We start from the raw sequence: 21,362 nt of genomic DNA, 5'->3' as shown, positions 1-21,362 counted from the left end.
ATCCTCCTGCCTCAGCCTCCCATGTGCTGGGATTACAGGTGTGTGCCACCACACCCGGCCTCTCATACCCCTTCATTCTGAACACACTTATTCCATTGTTCTTGGCAATGTGACTTTTACTGTATTGTTTTCTTTTTTTAATTTAAGCCATTCACCATATTTTTGATCACCTCTTGTGTATACCAACACTGGGACCATACAGATAAGATTAGCATGGACCCTAAGCAAGAATAGCATGGACCCTAAGCAAGGATAGCATGGACCCTAAGCAAGGATAGCATGTAAATTCATGAAATGTTCTATGGTATTTTACAGTTAGAAAGAATTCTAGCATTCTACAGCACAGTAGAATGAATATAACTAACATTAAATATCTCAAAACAGCTAGAAAAGAAGATTTTGAAAGTAACCATCACAAAGAAGTAATAAAAATTTAAGGTGATAGATATACTAATTACATCAAATGGATCAATCATTACTCAAAATATACATAAACTGAAATATCACATTGTAATTCATAAATCTATACCAATATTACATGTCAATTAAAAATGAAAAAGTTATGAATTTCTAAAGATTTATTCCCTGGAAAGCATGTTCTTTTTCTTCTTTTAATTTTTTCCCTTTTACTTTCTAATGCTATTTTTTCTTTGAGACAGACAGGGTTTTGCTGTATAGTTCAGGATGGTCTTGAGCTTACTATGTAGCTAAGGTTGGCCTCAAACTTATGGAGATCCTCCTGCCTCAGCCTCCTGAGGGCTAAGATTACAAATGTTTGTCACCATGCCTGGATACCAACACTATTTTAGAAATATCTAAATGCAGGCAATCCTCTGCTAAAAAGAGCTGAAAAACAAGTTTGCTTTTATATACAAATGATATGGTTTTAAAATGTCTAGTTAGAAGTAACCAAATTAGAAAGTTTACTTTGCAATTTAAATATTGTCAGAAAAAATGGCTATACATCCACTATTCTGAAAGCACAACTGCCGTATAAATAGTGGCATTATTTTAGTTATCCTTGATGTACTTTTTTGGGCAGTTAGAGAGAACAAGAAAATGTAACACTGTTCAAAGCTGACACTTTTACTGCTATTTTGTTAAAACTTTTCTTTATACAAATTTGGTACCTGGTTACAACTACCATCAAATTTTTCAGGCTGAAAGAATGTAACTACATCACATGGAGATACATTTGGGGGGTTCGATCACCCATTCATCAGCAGAGCACTTTCAGACAATTCCCTCAGCTCAGCTCCCAGGCCCAACCTTCCGGTAGAGGCAGGCAGCCTTCGACTCAGGCACAAGTCCTTGTTCATCAACTGCCAGCCCAGGGCAACCACTCCCTGGGGACTGATGAGAGCGAGCAGTCTGCAGCCCAGTGATACCATCACTCATCCAACCTCAGTTGTTAGAAACGATATTTAGCAAACACTGAAACACTGATTGAAAGAAATGCACTCCAGTCAGTCCCTCAGATAGTCTAAGTAATTGTGCCCTGTCCCCAGTACAAGCCAGAGAGGCAGAGAGCAGGCATTTCCAATGCATCTTTCTTTGTCCATTGCACACTGAATTGTGCTTTTCTATACCAGAATGAGCCATGGGAAAGGGAACTACTATGTAAAAAGTAATCTTATAAACTCCTTGTAAAATGCTGTTCATCCTTTGTGCTATTTATGAGATCCCCTGCAATCAGAATCTGAAAAGGAATTTGATCTTCACGTTGAAAAAACCTTCATGCCTCCTGAAAAACAACAACCTTACAGACAATGCCATGGCTCCCTTTCTGACCAGACAGGTAGAAAACCCAAGCCCAAATCTGTGAGCCACCAATGACAAGTAAATGCATTATAAGGATATGAATTTTTCTTAACCTTATTCTTACATTTTTATGCCCCTGTCTTTGTGTTCTTTCTTTAGCTTAGACTTATAACCTATTATCTTTTATTTTATATAGTCATGCAGGTCACTTAGTCTTTCCTAGGGATAGAGTGGGGTATAGATACTCTTTTAAAAATTATATATTGGGACTGGAGATTAAGCTCAGTGGCACAGCGCCTGCCTGGCAAGCTCAAGGTCGTGAGTTCGATTCCCGGTGCCGGGAAAAAAAAAATTATATACTAAATATTAATGTAATAAGTCACAAAGGAAACTATCAAAAGATTTGACTACTCAAAAATATAAAATATTTATATGTCAAAAATATCATAGTCAAGGGGCTAGGGATTTATCTCTGGCACAGCGCCTGCCAGGCAAGCACAAGGTCATGAGTTCGATTCCTGGTACCAGAAAACAAACAAACAAACAAAAATATATATATACATCATAGACAAAAGAAACTATAAAATGGGAAAGATGTTTGACATAAATAACAAAGGATTAATGCTCATAGTACCTTAAAAATTCATATATATATCAGTAAGAATATTTACAGTATTTGACACATAAATGTAATAAATATGGTATACAGATCAGTCAAGAAAACTGGATATTGAAATAAATGAATTTGAAGGAAACTGACAGTAACTTGAATTGCCTTTCCAACATAGAGTCCTGGGACTATAGTGGACATTTCCTACTTAAGCCTCAAACATCACAGAGGTCAGTGACCTTGTTCAAGTGTGTTAAAGGTTACCCCCTACCCATCTGCTCATTTCTGTAAAGGAAAGGACAATTACCTACTCAGTGATCCTCAGGGAAGGAACAGTAAATATGTAATCTGACTGATAAGAGGCTACTATTCCTTGGGTCCCATTCCTAAAGGGTAGAGTTCATGTATTACAGGAATTGACAAAAGAAGGCAGGCTCTTCCTCTCTGGGACCGGCCTGTGCTCAGATATAAGGGGCACTTCATACCCTGTGGTCTCCAGCAGGTAAGCAACAGACGTCCGTCCAGTGTGCTGTCCTCTGCTGCTCGGCTGACACTGGGTGCATAAGCCAGTCAAGGCTTGCTTGCAAGTTGCCCAGATAGTTAAACCTTCTCCTCCAATAGAGCTTTCACCTGACATCCTTCTGGGGGTCAGTTCCTGGGAACTTGCCTAGTTCAATAACGTGGATGCTTTACTTCTCATTTGTCTGTCTATTGTGTAATCTCAGGGGGAAAGAAAGGTTAGAGCTCAGAGTATGTCTGTACAATGTGGATATGCTGACGTGGACCTGTAGTATAAACACGAGTTGCCGCAGGGCAACAGTATCAAGGAGAAGCAGAGTCTTTAGTCTCTGCAGCTGGAATGCAGGAACAGATGAAGTAGATACCCAGATATCAGGAAAATTTCACCAACCAGGCAAAGTTTTAACACACAGGTTCTAAGGCCTGAGCAGACAGAATTATTTCAACAATCACTTTTTTTTTTGCCTTTGTTTCTATCATATCTCTATCCGTGACCTTTAAACTGCCTACAAGTAGCTAAGAGCTACATGATTAAAGCAGTGGTCTCAAAATGTGGCCTGGGAGGGTCACCAAGGCCTGGGAGTTTGCAAGGAACAAAAGTTTAGGGCGCTCACCCCAGACTTACTGAATTAAAATCTCTGCAAGGAAGCCAGGAGCCTATGTTTCAATAAGCTCTTTAGATCATTCTTATGCTTGCTAAACTTTGAAACACCAAAGTATTCATGTCTCATGTATTTATTGTAGCTCAAGAGCAAAGGCCAAACTGTCTACCCGCTTCTCCTGGCTGCCTGTAAGTTTGTCTGTTATACCCAAAGGATTTAAGAACAAAAGAAACGGAAGAGAATTCTGTGTCCCTTCCCACCAGGGGAAAGCTAGAACTAAACCCCAAGTCTCCTGACCCCTACCATTTATGCTGCCGCACTTTGTACAGTTCAGTTCAGACACTGTGCTCAGGTACAAAACAAAAGGACATCCACACCTACCTGTTGGTGCAGTCATCACTGTTATTTGCACTGAATGCTGCTTGGGAGGTCCCAGCAGGGTGATATTCACCGTATAATCAGTTGCTGGATACAGATCCAAACACACTTCTGGAGCTCGTTCACTTGTTGTAAAGTTAAATGATGTTGCATGATAAAAGTTATCCAGGTACCACTTTTGACCCAGGACTTTAAACTGCCATGAGATTGAAAGAAAATGTTGCATTCAGTTTTCTGATGCTTGCAGATATAAGTAAAAATAAAGCAAGGGAGCTCCTCCAAATTTAACTTCACCCACTTAGGTTATTTTTAATGCAAAAGTGAGCTACACTAGGGACAGACTTTACAAAGCGACCTTCCTTATCACATTCAATTTCCCTTAGTGTAGGACTAAGACTAAAGTTCCTAACAGACGAATCTCAGGGAAATAAATACATCTCAGATGAACGAACTGCCAGGCTATTCTAAAGTCACCCCTCAATGCCCATGTAAGTGGAAGGGATTGCATTGGGCCTACTGGGCAAAATTCCTTTCATTTCTTTGCATTGTAAGGAATTCATAGACTTCTTTTCATTGTAGGAACTCTCATAGTGAGAATACCTAAACTTCACGAGGACTACCCAGATTATGCATTTAAAACCGTGCAGTGGCACTTCATTGATCTTTCCCATGAGAGCCCTGGTAGAAGAGCTTTGGATCCACTGAGGCATCACACATCCTGCTAACTCAATCCGACCCCACCATCAGCACTCAGGCAATGGATACACTCAGGCAGTGGAGTTACAGGGGAAACACTTTTGTGAACATCTCAGGAGTAAGATGATGAGCCAAGATCATGCACTTTACTTGGCAGAAACCCTGTGCTTAGTGTTCCCGCTGATGCATGTGTCCCTGACTATCCTACCCTCTCTCCCTCCTCACCCCTGCCAATCACAGACTCGTGCCCATGGCTCTATCAGGCCACGCAAGACCTGGACACCAGGTTCACAAAGATCCCTCTCACTCTTGACTTCTCGAATTTTCTTAGATCGCATAAGTGTCCCTATAGACCATCAGAACTTGGTCTCAGAGTTCCTTGAGCTCAACGCTATGAACTTGTTCACTCCAGTTCAGCCACCCACAGCCACAGCCTAGACGGCATAATCCTCAGAGCGGCTCCCCAGGATCACGCAGTGCCCTGCTCTTTTGGTCCACTTACTAGGGGGGTACAACGTGCGCTCGTGCGTGTTTGGGAAACATGAAGATTCTCTTACGCAAAGCGCTTGTGAATGTTCACTTTTCCCAACGGGTTTAAGAGGGTCTCGCGCGTTACATTAATTCGTCTTTGTCTAACATATGAAAAACAGCAATTTTTTTCAATTTTACCCTTTAATCATTTTAGTGTAGGGTTTGAAGTAAGAATGATTTATTTTATTAATTAGGTGGTTAACCAACTTCTTGTCCCTGTTCTTCAATAACATCATCCTGTCATTGCATAAACATTCCATTTGTTACTGAGTTAAATTACTTGGCTATGTGAATATGCTCCCAGCCATGAGGTTATTTATATTATGAAAATCTTTTACTTACTACCTACCTACTTCATTTTCCTTACCTACTTAAAAATCCTTCAGTGGCTCTACATCGATATAAAAATAAAATTCAAATGTAAATGCAGAGCGTACAGGGATTCTTATGACCTGTCTTCTGCTTAGATTTTTGCCTTATCTCTCCCCACTCCCCTTTGCTTTCTCTATTATCCATTATGCTACTCTACTCGCCCACAATACCCTTCTTTACCCTCACTCCAGCTCCTGTAAATGGCTAATTCCTGTCCATTTTCTATGGCTCAGCAGTCTTTATTTCTTAATTTAAAAAATTGTACCTGGACAACACACACATGCACAGTATCTCATTCCACTATTTATTTTTTATTAAAGTGTTCATTATGCCATATGGTAGTTATGTATTTACTTACACACTTCTATTTGTTTGAATAGGAACTTCTAGGCCCTACTATGTGATATTCTTGTGGTAAATAGTTAAGGAGTGAATAATTGACTTCTTGTGGGAGGCGGTGTTCAGGATTGAACCTAGGGCCTTATGCACGCTAAGCCACATCCCCAGCCTGTGAACAATTAGTATTTATTTAATACTTACTGCTTCCTGCCAGAAGGTTTTTAGGCACCAAAAATAACACAAAAGTCTCCATTCCTGCCTGAACTCACTTATGACTTTGTGATGTTAAAAAAAAATCAAATTAGGTCTGGGGATGTAACTCCATGGTAGAGCACTGGTCTAGCATGTACAAGACCTGGGTTCAAGCCTCAGCAACACACACACCCACACACAATCAAGTTAAATGAGAGCCAATAGCCCTGCAGTGAGTGTCTTAAGAATCCTTGCCCATATATAAATTTGATGACAAAATATGGTATAATCATTAAGTGCACTAAAATAGAACATAGGTGGGAAGTACCAGGCAGAGGAAATGATAGCAAGTCATCAAACAGAGTGTCTTTCTTTCAATTTAATCCCTCACTTACACCCATCTCACACCTCACATCTATCTCCAGGAACAATAATCACAAACTGTCTAGAAGGTCACTCCACTCATAGTTTTTAAATACTTTGGATTCTAACTTGGTGATCGTCTAAGTTCTTAAGTGGCCAACTCTTGGACAGACAGTGTCAAAGATCTTCTTACTTGATACATTTGTTCTGATCCAACCTTCCTGGAATGCCTTTTCAATTTCAAACAAGTTTCATTGAATACCGAGACACTGAAAATTCCATCATCTTCTAAGAGATCATCTTCTAAAAGACAAGAGAAAATACAGACAAGTCATAACATCACAGCAAAACATCGCGCCTAAGTACTACCCTGAGAACTGGGAGGTGTTTGAACAGGAAGAGCGTTAAATTTGGCATCAGCAGACTTAGCTCTGTGTCCTGGCTCCATAACTGCTTGGCTGTATAATCTCAGTGCTTCTGAGGCTCAGTTCCCTCATCTGTGAAATTAAGTAATCCAACTTGCCTTCCTTATACCCCAGGCTACTGCGATAACCACAAGAAATATTTAAACATTATTGTAAGTTACTAAAGCTACGCCTTCTGTCAAAGTTAATCTTATCACTTGGGTGATCCTAGGAAACTGTCATGAAGGTATGAATACATATAACCAGAAAGTCTGAGACAAACAAGGAAGAATAAAAAGCAAAGGCCAGGAAGTCCCAGGTCAGGTGCTTTCCAACAAAGAAAATGACTAAGCAGGAAGATAATGTTCTCACAGGAGACAGTATTTGAAGAGTTGCTCAGCCGTGCTCAGCTAAGACAATGAAATAACCAATAAAATAACCAGAAGGCAGATTTGTTTCCACCATTGTATAGGAAAAGTCATTTCATACCTCCCGCAGTGAAATTCATTTCTGCGGTGTTTCATCTTCTTTATATAGTCAATAAAGAAAAGGTGTCTTGTAATGAATTAAACAACTCAAAGGAATAACAAGGTAATTTTAAAGGAAAAGCAAATTTCCTGACAACTCTCTGATTTCCACCAATGACAAAATATGGCCTCCTCCCCTCCCCTCTCTTCCTTCCTGCTGCTCAGAACTGAACTGCGATCTCCATACCAGCAAAGCGCAGGTCAGGAACTAGACATGGTGGGGCACATCCATAAGCCCATCACTCTGGGAGGCTGAGTGAGCCAAGAGGACCACAAGTTTAAGCCCAGTCTGGGCAACACAGTAAGATCCCGTGTCAACTTTTTTTTTCAAATTTTAAAGAATTGAGTTGTGCTGAGCGTGGTGGCGCATGCCTGTAATCCCAGCCCTCGGGAGGCTGAGGCAGGAGGATTGTTGTGAGTTCAAGACCAGCCTGGGCTACAAAGTGAGTTCAAGGCCAGCCTGAACTGCATAGAGAGACCCTGTCTCAAAAAGGCACAAAAAAAAAAAAAAAAAAAGAACTGAGTATGTAGTACAGTGTGAAGGTCCTGGGTTTAATCCCCAGTGTGAAGGAAAGGAAGGGGAGGGGATGGAAGGGATTAGGAAAAGGGAAGGAAGGAAGAAAAGGATAGAGGGAAGAAGGCAGAGAGGAAAGGAGGGGAAAAAGCCTGTGCTCTACCAGCGCCCCCCCCAAAATTTAGATGTCTATCAGACAAAAGCCACTTTATAACTACCTTTAAAGTGCAGTTCTCCTGGGGGAGCCTCTGCCCCTTGAGAAGTATTAATGATAACAATATCATTCTAATCAAAATCAGAACTATCCACAGCATTTTCAATAACACTAACATAGGCAGCACAAGGCAATTAGCTGAGAGACAATATTCCTGGCTATAGCTGAAAAATGCAGAAATATGGTTAGGAAAAAGAATGTGAAGACCTGTCATATGGGTCCTCCTTCATCCTCACAACTTTTACTTTAAAGGTTTCCTAAGGACATCAAGGAGAGACATAGCCATACACACACTTGGGAGTGTTGAGGAGTGCCAAATGTGTGTATGTAAGAAATGTACATAAACTGGGCGTGGTGGTGCATGCCTGTAATATCAGCACTTGGGAAGCTGAGGCAGGAAGATCCTTGCAAGTTCCAGACCAGCACAGGCTACAAATGAGCTCAAGGCCAGCCTGAACTGCACAGCTAGACCCTGACTCAAAAAAAACAAAAACAAAAAAAAAAAAAAAAAAAAAAAACACAGAAAACAAAAGTCAATTAAAAAAATGTACGTAAGAAATGCCACATAGACAACACAAGCAGGAGTGCTGTGTGCATAGCTCACACATCACACAAGCATCACAGTCTCAATGCAGGGGAAGACAGCAGTGTGAACAAAGGCATCCAGCTTCTCCTTCCTACGCCCGATCCTGACAGAAGTGACTGAGAAAAAAATAAAAATGGGTCAAAATTTGCATCTGGGTTGGAAAGAAGGGTTGGTTGCCACACACAAAGCTGAAACATGGAGAGATTTCTGCTTGGCACACTGTGGGAGAGACTGGGCTACAGGGAAACACTGAGAGCTACTACACAAAGTGCTTTCCAAGTGGAGGAACGTGGTCTCCAAACTGCAAGTGAAGGAAGGGCGAGGACCTGGAGCCCACAGAGGAACCCAGACAGGACGTGTCCACAAGGACGCAGCAGTGATGAATGTCCTGAGGCCAGGTAGCCCTGTGACTCCACATCAGAATCACCCAGCAGATCTGAAATCATGTTTACACATCTGTATTTTTTTTTAAGTCACCAGGTAATTCTGATAGGCAGTCAGGACAAAAAGTGTATACACTCCTATTACTAATACAATGGACCCTTGAGTTACAACTGGCCTGACCTACGAACAACTTGGGCTATGACCGGAATTTTAGTTTTAACTTACGGCCAAAGTTTTGAGTTATGACCTGAATGCCGCTTGTGCTTCCAGATGGTCTCAGATACAGATTTAAGCCTTAAAGAGTTCTGGAAGGGACATCACAACATCCTTTCCTCCATGGGGTTAACTGAGAAATCCTGGCCCAGTGTTTCTCTGAGGACACTGAGATCTGCCTGTATACAGGAGAGAGACTTTGAGGGCTGTGTAGAGGAGCCTGAGACTTCCACTGACAACTTGAGTTACAGCCAGCCCTCGGGAACAAACTGAGTTTGTAAGTTAAGGGTCCACTGTAACAATAATTTCTCAGCCCACTAGAGATCGGTAACATGGAAAAACTTCTAAGTGGAGACCCTGGAACCTATAGGTTCCTCCAGGCAGAAAGCCTTGTTAACACAAAGACCTGCCCTTTTCCTGCTTTGAGAAGCTACAGCCACACAAGAAAGCCGGGTAGTGCCGAGCTGACCTAAGGCCAAGAGCTTCAACACTCAAGTTGGCAATGCACTCAGAGGTAAAATTCAGGGCGGGGGGCTTCCCGGCAGCTGCTCCAAAGGAGGCTGGCTCACCGATCAAGCAAATCCTTCACAAGGAGATCGGAGATAAGCACACTAATATTATCTCCCAAAAAGTAAGATCAAAGGGAATGCTATCCATTTTATTATAAAGGAAATGAGACCTAGACAGAAGCTTCATCATCCCAGAATAAGTAATCTAGAAGCATCTCACTGCCCCCCATAACAGCCTATGATATGATTCTCCCAAAGGGAGATCACACTTAGGAAGCAAAGAATGAGCACAGTTTTGAAAAGAGCATTGAGCAAAGTGATGGTAGTATCATGGGAGCATTTATTTTGTACCTCTTCTACTTCTACAGAAACATTAAATTTAAAAATGGATTCCAAGCCGGGTGTGGTGGCGCATGCCTGTAATCCCAGTACTTGGGAGGCTGAGGCAGGAGAATCGTTGCAAGTTTGAGGCCAGCCTGGGCTACAAAGTGAGCTCAAGACCAGTCTGAACTGCATAGCAAGACCCTGTCTCAAAAAGACAAAAACAAACAAATAAAAATGGATTCCAATGAGAGATAAAGGACAAGATAATGAGAATGTGACAGTGGAGAGAAAATTGGTTGACAAAAGCAGAAAGAAGCCATGGTGGCACACGCCTATGATCCCGGCACAGATCATCCGCTGAGGCAGGAGGATCACTGTAGAGGCCAGCTTGGGCTACACAGCAAGTTCAAGGCCACCCTGGATGGCACAGCCAGACCATTATCAAAATAAATAAATAAAACTGTCCTCAGAAAGATTCTCCACATACTCTAACTCCTAGAGTACACACAAAGCAGTATTATCCAGATAGCTTTTAAGAAGGAAAAAGGAAACAAAAGCATATTACATAAGTAGAAGAACAAAGAGATCAAAAAATATTACGTACAATGTATAGCAAATAGTATTTAACAGGTTAAAGTGGGTCATTTGCTACTAGTGAAAGTATCTATAATTAAGATGTCATGAACATAAATTAGGTAACATCAGCACATGTGAAACAAAACACTTAGAATATATAAGGGAAATTGAGAAAAATGGCAATCCATTACAGAAGTAAATACAGAAGTCTGGGGAAACTGTATTAATAACGTTGATCTAAAACTATATCTTGGGGCTGGGGATTTATCTCAGTAGCACAGCTCCTGCCTGGCAAGTGCAAGGTCATGAGTTCGATTCCCAGTACCGGAAAAAAACAAAAATAAATAAATAAATACATAAAACTATATCTTACAGCACCTCTATCCAAACACTCTACTGCACTATCCAGCACCTACTGAAAAACAAACATGGCCAAAAAGTATAGGCCTAAGAAAATGTCAATAAATTTCCCAAAGCATACAAACTGTATCAAACTACTGATTTTTTGTGTGTATGTGTGTCTTTTTTGAGACAGGGCTCACTAAGCAGTTCAGGCTGGCCTTGAGCTCACTTTGTAGCCCAGGCCGGTCTCTATTTCGGAAGGATCCCCCTGCCTCAGCCTCCCAAGTGCTGGATTACAGGGATGCACCCTCATGCCCCACTGTCAAACTAATAATTATTAATAAAGTATAAATATTAAAAGGAAAAAACTACCACTTTTATGTCACAATTATAACTAACTCTTCAATCAAAAGGAAAAATCAATACACTGCTTTGAAAGTAAGGATAAAGAGAACACGTATTAACATACTCATAAATAATTCTTCAGCCAAAAGGAAAATCTGATAACAATTCTACCATGACTTCAAAGTAAGGGCAAAGAGAATATGTACTAATGCCTAAGGGAGTCTGCTAAAACGCAAACCCAGAAGGCAGAAAGAAGCACTAAGGATTTATTAGCAAACAAGATACTGATATCTGATTAACCCCTCAAGTGACTTTCTGCTGGAAAAAACATGGTCTTTGGAGTCAGACCTGGGAGCAAAGTATGTTTCTACCTTTGCTGGACATCTGTTCCTCTTCCTGTTTGTTTACGTACTGTTGTGCAGATGTGTCAACCTCTTCCCCTAGAGCCTGTGCATTTTGTTGTCTGATTTCATTACCAGGGTTATCCTCGTCCCCTCAAAATGTGATGGGAAGTTTTGTATATATACATATTCACCCTAGAAAAGTTTCTGTCACTTAGGAGTGATTCCCTTTCTTTAAATCTGGACAGGTGCTCACGCTGGCAGCACATATACTAAACCTGGACGGATTCGCTCACTAGGTCATTTAAGTTTCATCCCTGTGTGGAGCTGATTCTTTGACAACTTGGTCAGGTTCCCCATGATCTTTGATTAGTTTCCATTTCCTGGATATTCTTGAGGTAATTCATATAATTTATATTTTCTTTAAAATGTCTACTTTGTTGGGGTTAGAAGTTATCTAACCCCAGGTTATTCTGATTCCTAAATTTGTATTTCTCTCTCCTTAAAAAAATGCTAGCTTGCATTGCCTGGAAAGTGACTTGAGGGGTTAGTCAGGTATCAGTAAAAACAGCTGACTATGAACAGCAAGCTGCCTTTCTGACTCACAGTGACAGATGAGTCTGAGGTCCTGTGATGATTTTTTCAAGATATATCCGTATAAATCCATTGTAGTTTATCATTAACTTTAAAAAGTTTAGCTGCATATTAATTTTATAGTATCTTTGCTACATATTATTTGCTTAAAAGAAATAATTTTGTTTTGTTTTATTTTATATACAAATACTGAGGCCTAACTGGTGAATTTGGGCAATTTGTTTTCATAACTGCTAAAACAGGTAGACTTTTTAGTTATTTCTGTACAATTTTTTTACCTGGTGGCACAATATCTAAGATTTGGGATATGTATATTGGGGAGAGAGGTGGTACTGGGGATTGAACTCAGGGCCCTAACCATGCTAGGCAAAAACTCTACATCCCCCATCCTTTTCATTTTATTTTGAGATAGGGTCTTACTAAGCTACCCAGGCTCCAACTTGTAATCCTCCTGTCTCAGCCTTCTGAGTAGCTGAGATTATATGCCTGTGTACCACACCCAGCAGTGTAGATTTTAAGTAGGACATCAAAGAGCTAGTTAACTCATAAATGACACCAATAGGGGCCAAGGGATATAGCTCAGTAGCACAAGTGCCTGCCTGGCAAGTGCAAGGTCCTGAGTTCAATTCCCAGCACACAAAAAAAGAAAAAAAAAATGACGCCAATGGTTTTTCCAGGCCTGTCTATACAGTACTATTAAATAAGAATTATTTTTTTTAAACAAAGAACTTCCTGCAATTGTTACAATGTTGTTTTAAACATCCACATGACAATTATGTGCAATGGAGTTTATTCCCACTTCTTAAAGCTTCAGGTCCGCTCCTATTTTCAACCAGCACCGACCCCGTCCATCCTGTGGCTGCCTCCCCCTTTCCACTCACCCACTCCCGACCTGATTCTCTAGCCCCATCAATCCCGGGGTCAGCTCCCATCCTGGACGTGAAGCTGCAGGCTCAACCTCCCTGACTCTCCCCTCTCACAGGCAAGGGCAAGAAAGTGCCCGCGGGTGCCGTTTAGTCTGCTGCTGAAAACAAGCGTGTCTCTACTGTATCTCCTCTGCTTCTGACCCGTGGGGCAGCTCCATACCCCAAAGCACAAATCTCAGAAGAAAAACAGGAACTCTCCTGCCCAGCTGATGCCAAAGTTTATTGGCACATCCTGTGCTGAGCTTTTCCCAGAAGGAAACGAGTCTCCAGCTCCACCTACCAGCTGTCTGGAAACCAAGGATGGCAGGCACGGAGCGCCTGGGAGGAGCGGTGGAAACGTTCACAGTGTAGTTGGTGCCTCGGTACAGGCTGAGGCACACTTCTGGGGTCCTGCTGTCTGTGGTCAAGTTGACTGTCTCCTCATGAACTGATTCCACAGGGTCCCACCGTTGTCCTTTTATGTTTATCTTCAGGACAGGAAAAGACAAGAGAGCCCACCACAGCTCTAGTCAGAACAACAAAGATTTGATGGCCCTGGAGCCTAATTATTGTACCATTCTATCTCTCCCTGCACTGTTCGACCCAGAGGATAGAAAAGGCTAACTTCTGCCCTCGGGCATCTAAGGAGGAAGTCCTCAATCCACCCAGTAACCAATAACCCTAAGAAGTGACATAAATGAGGACTCTCTGGGAAGCGCTATCCTGCCCATAAACGATCTTCAGTAAATGGAAGCTGTCACAACCAAGGACCACCTGTGCATTCTGTCACCAGGTCAGCAGATGTTTCCAGGCTTGCTCCGGGAGAGTGAAATATGAGTGCTTGAAACAAGCAATGATGACCATGTCAAACACAAAGCCCTCCCTCCTCACACACACACACACACACACACACACACACACGTACGCTCCGTGTCAAATGACCGCACGCTGCAACATGATGTGAAAAATAACAAACAATTCAGATATCTTAAAAACTCCATTCACTTTTTAAAGTGGCAATGGAATTGGAAAGCAGTGAAAATGGGAGGACCTTCCAGAAGGAAATCCTGACTCAGAGTCCCACGGGTTTACCATTTCCGTTCTAGCAGAAAAAAAAAGTAGATCCCATTACTTACCACGTACGTGATCTCGGAGCTTATCCTTCCTGAGCTTGTTTGCCACCTCAGACAGGTGTTATTAAACACCGATACATTATTAATTTCTGTCATTATTTCTAGAATGGAAAAAGAGAGTTGACTTGCAAAATGCACCAGAGGGCTTTGGAAAAATCTTAGTGGAGATTCGTTTGTCTGTCCGCCTGCTACCTCTGCTGAGCACCATTCATGCTGTGATTCCGGGCCAATCGCACAACTTCCCTTCATCATGAATGAGCCAGGCCCTTTCCCGGGAAAGGTGGGAAAAGACTCCTACTTGAGGACAGTAAAGCACTCCAACCTGTGATTAGCCCGACAGGCCACTGGATGCCACTGGTGTTCCACTCATGTGGGCCTAAGCTGCGTCCCGAAAGGAATCTGCCCTGGAGCCACCCCGCTCCCCTCCCACCTCCCTCATCTCAACTGGGTCACCACAGCTCACAAGAGGGAAAGGACACACGGCCCCACATGGAACCATTCGCCAGGAGCACTCGGGTGAACTACATTCTCCACAAAATCCCTACTTCCAGAACTCCTTTGACCGAACCTATGTAATCCTGGTCTGTTAGGAAGCCATGGGGTTCTGCTTCTTTTAAGTATTCTGCATATATCCCATCTACATGTGGAAAACGATGTTAGGGCCTTGGTTTGCTGAGGTAGCACAGTTCCCGGTGGACCCACTCAACCGACCACCTGGGAAGTTGCTCCAATCAGGAGGGAGGCAGGGGGAGGAGCTACCTTTTTACTCCTTCAAGATCAAATTTCTTAAAAATCAGTAAAACATTTTCTCTGTTTGCAAATAATATAATCGTAAACATAGAAAACGCTAAGGAATTAAAACATTCAAAAGCTATTAAAGCTAAAAAAAGGAGCTCAGTTGGAAGGCATAAGACTAATCTGTAAAAATCAGTTGTGTTTCTATACACTAAAATTGAGCAATTCAAAATGAAATTAAAACAATTTCATTTACAATAGCATCAAAAAAAAAAAAAAAAAAACCCTCCTACCAGTATGCTGTCTTTACTGGAAAAAAGAATCCTCATTTTATCTCAAAAGAAATACAAGGTGTAATAAAAAAATATAGTGAAGGTTTAAGTATAGCGAATGTTAAAATTATTAGACATCACAGTACCATTAATCCACCTCAAAACCCTCTCCCTTAATTTCAACACACTTATCCCTTTGTTCTTGCCACTTTCTGAAGCAGTTCTGGGAGTTCTCTTTCATGAGTGTCTTTAGGTGTGCTGTCATGCACATTCTGAATCAATGTAAAACATCTTTCATAGTCATGTTGACTTTAGGAAAGAGCCAGAAGTTACACAGTGCCAGAGCCAGTACATAAAGTGGATGAGGACACATTAGAGCGTTTCTGCAAGCCTGCTTTTTCACTGGATGGCACTCAGCAGGAGCATTAACTGTATTTCTGATCACACTTCATAAAGACACTTACAAAAGAAGGCTTCCAAAACTGCTTCAGAAAGTGGCAGGAATAACGGGCTAGATTTGTTCCAAGTGGCAGCATTTAGAGATTAATGGCAATGTGCCTCGTTCACAATAATTATTTAAACTTAAATATTCGCTGTATATTTCCATCACCCCTTGTGTTCCATAGCCCCAGTGCAGGCTTTCCCATAGAATCATGATTCTTCAGTTCTTCTTAGTCTCACTTGTTCTTTGCTCCAGCCCTCCACAGTTTTTTGTTTTTGTTACTGTGTTTTGTTTTTGAGATTAACTCTCGATATGCTGCCCAGGCTGGCCTTGAACTGGAGGTCCACCTGCCTCAGCATCTCAGGTAGCTGGGATTCCACCATCATGCCCACACTACACAGCCTTTGAATGTGGCTGTGTCTTGATCCTTTCTGGGGTGTCCCTGCTGTGGCTTCTATACCACAATGCATGCACCCTGGAAGTACAGGGGAGTTAAAATCCCATGGGAAGGGGAGCTAGAAGATAAATTCTTCCCCCGTGTTTCCCTACAGGGTGCTCTACAAAGACTGAATTCTACAGCCCCTTAGATGCCGTCACAGTGATGGACAATCCCTTGTACTCAGTAGCGATCAGTACAGTAAGGCTGTCCTTACCCTTTACTACTTCTCTTGGTCCCCACTCCTATTTCCTGAGAGTCTCTTCCCTGTTACATAATAAGCCCCTTGCCTCTGGCTCTGTCTTCTGGGAAACCCCAGGTAAGATTCCTGTCAAGAAGAGCGACAAAGATAACTCTCTATCTCATAAAATGACCCTCCTCAACTCAGTTCCCGGTCCTTCCTTCTAGTAAATCTCTTCTCAGCCTCCAAGTGGAAAAAAAAAAAAGCTACACCTCTGGTGTCTCTATGGTTAACTCATTTCTCCTGTACTCAGCACCAAGGCCCAATTTGGATTGACCTGATCTACTGATCTCTCTGCCCACTGAAGATTTTACATTTTTACTAACACATCCCATCACAGCATTACCTAGATTCAATGTCCCACACTACCTGTGGTTAGTTAAATCCAGGCCATCTATAGTAAGAGAAAATGAATGGAAGCAGACAGGAAAACACACAAACTCTCCCAGAGATCCCAGGAGATCACCTATTAGCTGTCTAAGAATCCTTGGATCTGTACATCTCTTCAGACATAGATAATTCAAAAATCAAAGGAATACTCCAGTTGTGGACATGGGTAACCTAAGAGATACAATGAACTTATCAGTTCGCCTCCATAGGTAGCATGAAGAGGCTGCTACACCAGTCTTTTATCAGCCTGAAAAAGCCCCAGATATTCCTGGCCCCTTCCTCTCCGTCCTCCAAAGCCCCAGAGCTCTTACATCTCCGCCCACTCACACACCCTCCAGTGCTAGCTCACCACATGGTCCAAAAGGAAAAAAAAAAAATCTCAGCCCTCATCTGTCTGGGTTGCCCATAAGACCAATTTCCTTCTCACTCTGGGTTCCTTTGTCACCCAAGCAGAGATGACAAGGAAGTTTTTTCCTTTCTTGTCCTTCCTTTTTGCTCATTCACTATGACTAATGTAAATGACATCTCAGAGATGCCATCTGCCTCCAGCCTGTGCCACGCTCTCTGAATAGAGGAGATCCAGATCCAATTATAGGGATGTCAGATAGCTCATCCCAAGGAACAGTTTAACAAAGTTGAGTGGTTTTTCTCTCCAACTGTCTACACATCAATCAGAAAGGCTTCTTCATAAACACACCAAATAATAAAACCACCGTACTGATACTGTCCTTTTAAGAAATAATTTGGAAAGACATGCCCTTCTTCCAAAAGTACTGATAACGGAGGACATTTCTGGAGGTTCTCTTTGGAACTGTCTCTAGGATGCTTCACGCTTTACTCATCACTGACAGAATGACACCAAATGCCAAGCATCCCACCATGCCAGGTCCTGGACTGTGACAACAATCACTGCCAGTCCTTTCCTCAAGAATCATTTTGTCTAACGCAGCAAACCCACAGACACAGGTAAATTACAACTCAGTGTTATTACAAAGCTACATCTAAATGTCACAGGCATGGAGAAAAGGGACATTTCACTGGAGGACCTGGCCAGCTTCCCGCAAGGTATGACCTTAATAGATAAATAGTTAAAGAGTAGGGAAGGCAAAAGCGTTGAAGACATCATAATACAGTGGTACATGCATTCCCATGTTTATAGCAATACAATCCGTAACAGCTAAATCTTGGAAGCAGCCTGTATGTCCATCAACAGATGACTGGATGAAGAAAATGTGATATTTACCACAATAAAGATAAACTTGTGCCATAAAGATAAACTTGAGTTGTTTTTAGGAAAATGGATGCACCTTTAGACCATAACATAATGTTAAGTGAAAAAAATCAGATACACAAGCTTAAATATCGGTCCCAGTCACTGAGCCGCCGCCGAGGACTCAACTGCCTCCCCCTCGAGCCCCCTGCTTCCCAGTGATCCGTCCCCTCTGCCCGCCTTCTCTGGCAGCCGCCTTCCACAGGCCACTTCGACCGAGGAAAAGGAATCGTATCGTATGTCCGCTATCCAGAACCTCCACTCTTTCAACCCCTTTGCTGATGCAAGTAAGGGTGATGACCTGCTTCAGCACTGAGGATTATATCCATACAGGAATCCAACAGAGAAACGGCAGGAAGACCTTACCACTGTCCAAGGGATCGCAGATGATTAGATAAAAAGCAACTGGTGAAGGCGTTTAAGAAGAAATCTGCCGGCAATGGTACTGTCATCGAGCATGCAGAATATGGAGAAGTAATCCAGCCCCAGGGTGACCCGTGCAAGAACATATGCTAGTTCCTGGTAGAGATCGGATTGGCTAAGGACAATCAGCTGAAGGTTCATGGGTTGTAAGTGCTTGTGGCTCATTGCAGCTTAAGTGAGGATTTCCTTGCAATGCGTACACCGCCCTTTCAGTCCCTTGTCATAGTTTAAAAACCTCACAGCTTGTATAATGTAACCACTAGAATCCACCTTCATTTGGACTAGTGTAACTCCTCCATGCAATAAACTTTCTGAAAAGAGCCCCCCCCCAAAAAAAAGCTTAAATATCACACTGATTTCTCTTATATGAAAAACTCAAACTGTGAAGATCGGGATAAAAGATGGTAACAGGAAGGAGGAAGGTAAGTCTTTCTCAGATGGGAAGGGATGAAGAGATGGAGGGAGGGGAAAGGAGAAGGGGGGTTAAAAATAAGAATTCAGGTGTATTATGTAGAAGTATCAACTCCACACAAGGAATATAAATATTACATACTACAAATACACACTAGTAAAATTTCTTGTAAGTTTTTAAAAAGAGTAAGGAAGACACGTGAACAGACAGAACAGCAGGTCTGATGCCTGCGACAGTACAAGGGTGTGGATATTCAGAGTGGTGAAAATGTCACATAACTGTGGAAGAGGAAAGGCGGGAAGTGAGGCTTCAAGGGTGTGCAGAAGAGGCTGAGGCAGGCCTTGCTTGCCAGACGAAGTCCAGACTCACTCCTCTAAGAACCAAAGACCTAAAAGCCGGAAAATGATAGGAATTGTTTGCTATTTAGAAAGATAACTCTTATTGTATTTTGGTTTTTATGGGGGTTTTGTTGTGGTTGTTTTTTTTTTTTTTTTTTTTTTGGTCTTTTTTCAGACAGGGTCTCACTATGCAGTTCAGGCTCACCTTGAGCTCACTTTGTAGCCCAGGCTGGTCTCAAACTCGCAATGATCCTCCTGCCTCAGCCTCCCGAGTGCTGGGATTAAAGGCGTATGCCACCTCGCCTGGCTTACTCTAGTGTATTTGAAGGAAGCACTAGAGTACAGAAGAACTGGAGGTCACATGGAAAGAATGCAATACCACTGACTCAGTGGTTACTGTTTGTCAGACGCAGGTAGCTCTAGAGAGGCCTGATATCACGCAGCAGTCATAAGAAGCAATAATGAAAGAAGAGCGAACATTTATGGAGCCGTTCCTACAGACCAGATAACGTGACGGTACTTTAACCTTCAAAATAATGTCAGGAACTAGGTATTATTGTGTTTGTTTTATAGCGTGGAGGCTTAGATATTAAGTAACCTGCCAAAGGTCACATAGTTAACATGCAGTCAAGTCAGGATTCACAATTAGATGTCAGACACCACATGTAACAGCCTTTGCACTGAAGCAGTTATTCAGCCAAGAGGTTAAGAGATCAAACTGGGACACTGTATTATAAAACAAGAGCGAATTCTGAAGGAGAGAATCAATAGGAGGTGAGAGAGCACAACGGCAAGGAGTCCAGGCTGACTGCCAGCCTCTGAGCTTGAGAGTCTGATGAATGGCTTTTTACTGCTCTCCTCAGAAACATAATAGAAGGCAGAGCGGGTCTGTGAGAAAGAGAGTAATACGCTGCATTGAGGACGTGCTAAGGCTGAGTTATCTGCTCACCATCCAGTGGGAAAAGAGTCTTGAAAGCCCTGGAGTTGTGGATGGTAGTTGAAGGTGCAGGAGAGACACCCAGGCAGGCCACAGAGAGGGGCCCAGGAGCAGAAAACCCAAGGAAGACTGAGGAGAAGGAAATGCAGAGGAGAGGAAGGAGTGCGGCTGAGGCAAGGGGACGTCCAGCAGTGAAGGGAAGAGAGGATATGAAGCCAGGTCTCTCCCTTGAAGTTACAGTCCTTCCCTCCCAACAGTCCTCCATCTCCTTCTCACCCCCCACAGCAGGGGCCGAGGCAGGTCCTCAGAGCCTGAGGGGCAGGCTCAATCCCTCTGCCTCCTTTCCTACGGCTTTCTCCCCGGTGGAGTTTCCACAGCATCACGACCAGACCTGAGGTTTGAGCTTGGACAGAGGAAGGCAGGGCAGGCCTTTCTCCTGCCATGCTGTGAGAGACTTCCGCGTCTATGGCTAATAAGCAAAAAGGACTCCCCCACACTGTCAAAGTGAACCCTCCCCAGATTTGGGGAAACAAAGCCTACATGGGTGATAGAGTATGCACCTTTATTTTGCTTTATTCCATCCATGTTGCTGGGAGTGTGTAAACACACAATGTACATGTACGTAATATCCTGAACTTTGGTATCCTGTTAGCATCTAGTATTTCTTTCTTCATTTTTTTTTTTTGTCTTTTTGAGACAGTATGCAGTTCAGGCTGGCCTTGAGCTCAAGGCTGGTCTTGAACTCGCAACAGGCTGGTCTCGAACTCGCAACAATCCTCCTGCCTCAGCCTCCCAAGTGCTGGCATTACAGGCACGCACCACCACACCCAGCAGCATGTAGTATTTCTGTGTGGTACTTACCACACTTGGAACTAAATAATTACATAATTAGTTTTTGAATGCCTACCTCCCCTGACTGGAACTTTTTTTTTTTTTTTTTTGTCTTTTTGAGACAAGGTCTCACTTATGCAGTTCAGGCTGGCCTTGAGCTCACTTTGTAGCCCAGGCTGGTCTCGAACTTGCAATGATCCTCCTGTCTCAGCCTCCCAAATGCTGGGATTACAGGTGTGCGCCACCACGCCTGGCCCCTGACTGGAACTTCATGATGACAAAGGCCAGGCTTAGCTCTCTATGCCCACACGCTAGCACATGACTTACACTTAGGTATTCAAAAACTATTTACTATCTGGTT

At 42.5% G+C, this 21,362-nt stretch overlaps 1 protein-coding gene and 1 pseudogene across 1 annotated transcript in view; one reads left to right on the top strand and one right to left on the bottom strand.

Annotated features, from left to right (window-relative positions):
• Susd1 (sushi domain containing 1) overlaps positions 1-21,362 on the bottom strand; it is a 133,652-nt gene that overhangs the window by 57,543 nt on the left and 54,747 nt on the right. Inside the window, exons 7-10 of the mRNA XM_013513298.1 lie at positions 14,278-14,375; positions 13,443-13,629; positions 6,557-6,666; positions 3,874-4,066 (exon numbers count right to left, since the gene is read on the bottom strand). Coding sequence (XP_013368752.1) covers positions 3,874-4,066; positions 6,557-6,666; positions 13,443-13,629; positions 14,278-14,375 — 588 coding nt within the window. The remainder of the gene's footprint in view (positions 1-3,873; positions 4,067-6,556; positions 6,667-13,442; positions 13,630-14,277; positions 14,376-21,362) is intronic.
• LOC102007434 lies at positions 18,254-18,648 on the top strand (annotated as a pseudogene).

The sequence above is a fragment of the Chinchilla lanigera genome, unplaced genomic scaffold (genome assembly GCF_000276665.1).
Source record: "Chinchilla lanigera isolate Chin_1 unplaced genomic scaffold, ChiLan1.0 scaffold00018, whole genome shotgun sequence".
NCBI lineage: Eukaryota > Metazoa > Chordata > Mammalia > Rodentia > Chinchillidae > Chinchilla > Chinchilla lanigera.
The sequence above is the reverse complement of the archived record's forward strand: the minus strand, read 5'-3'. Positions and strand labels throughout refer to the sequence as shown.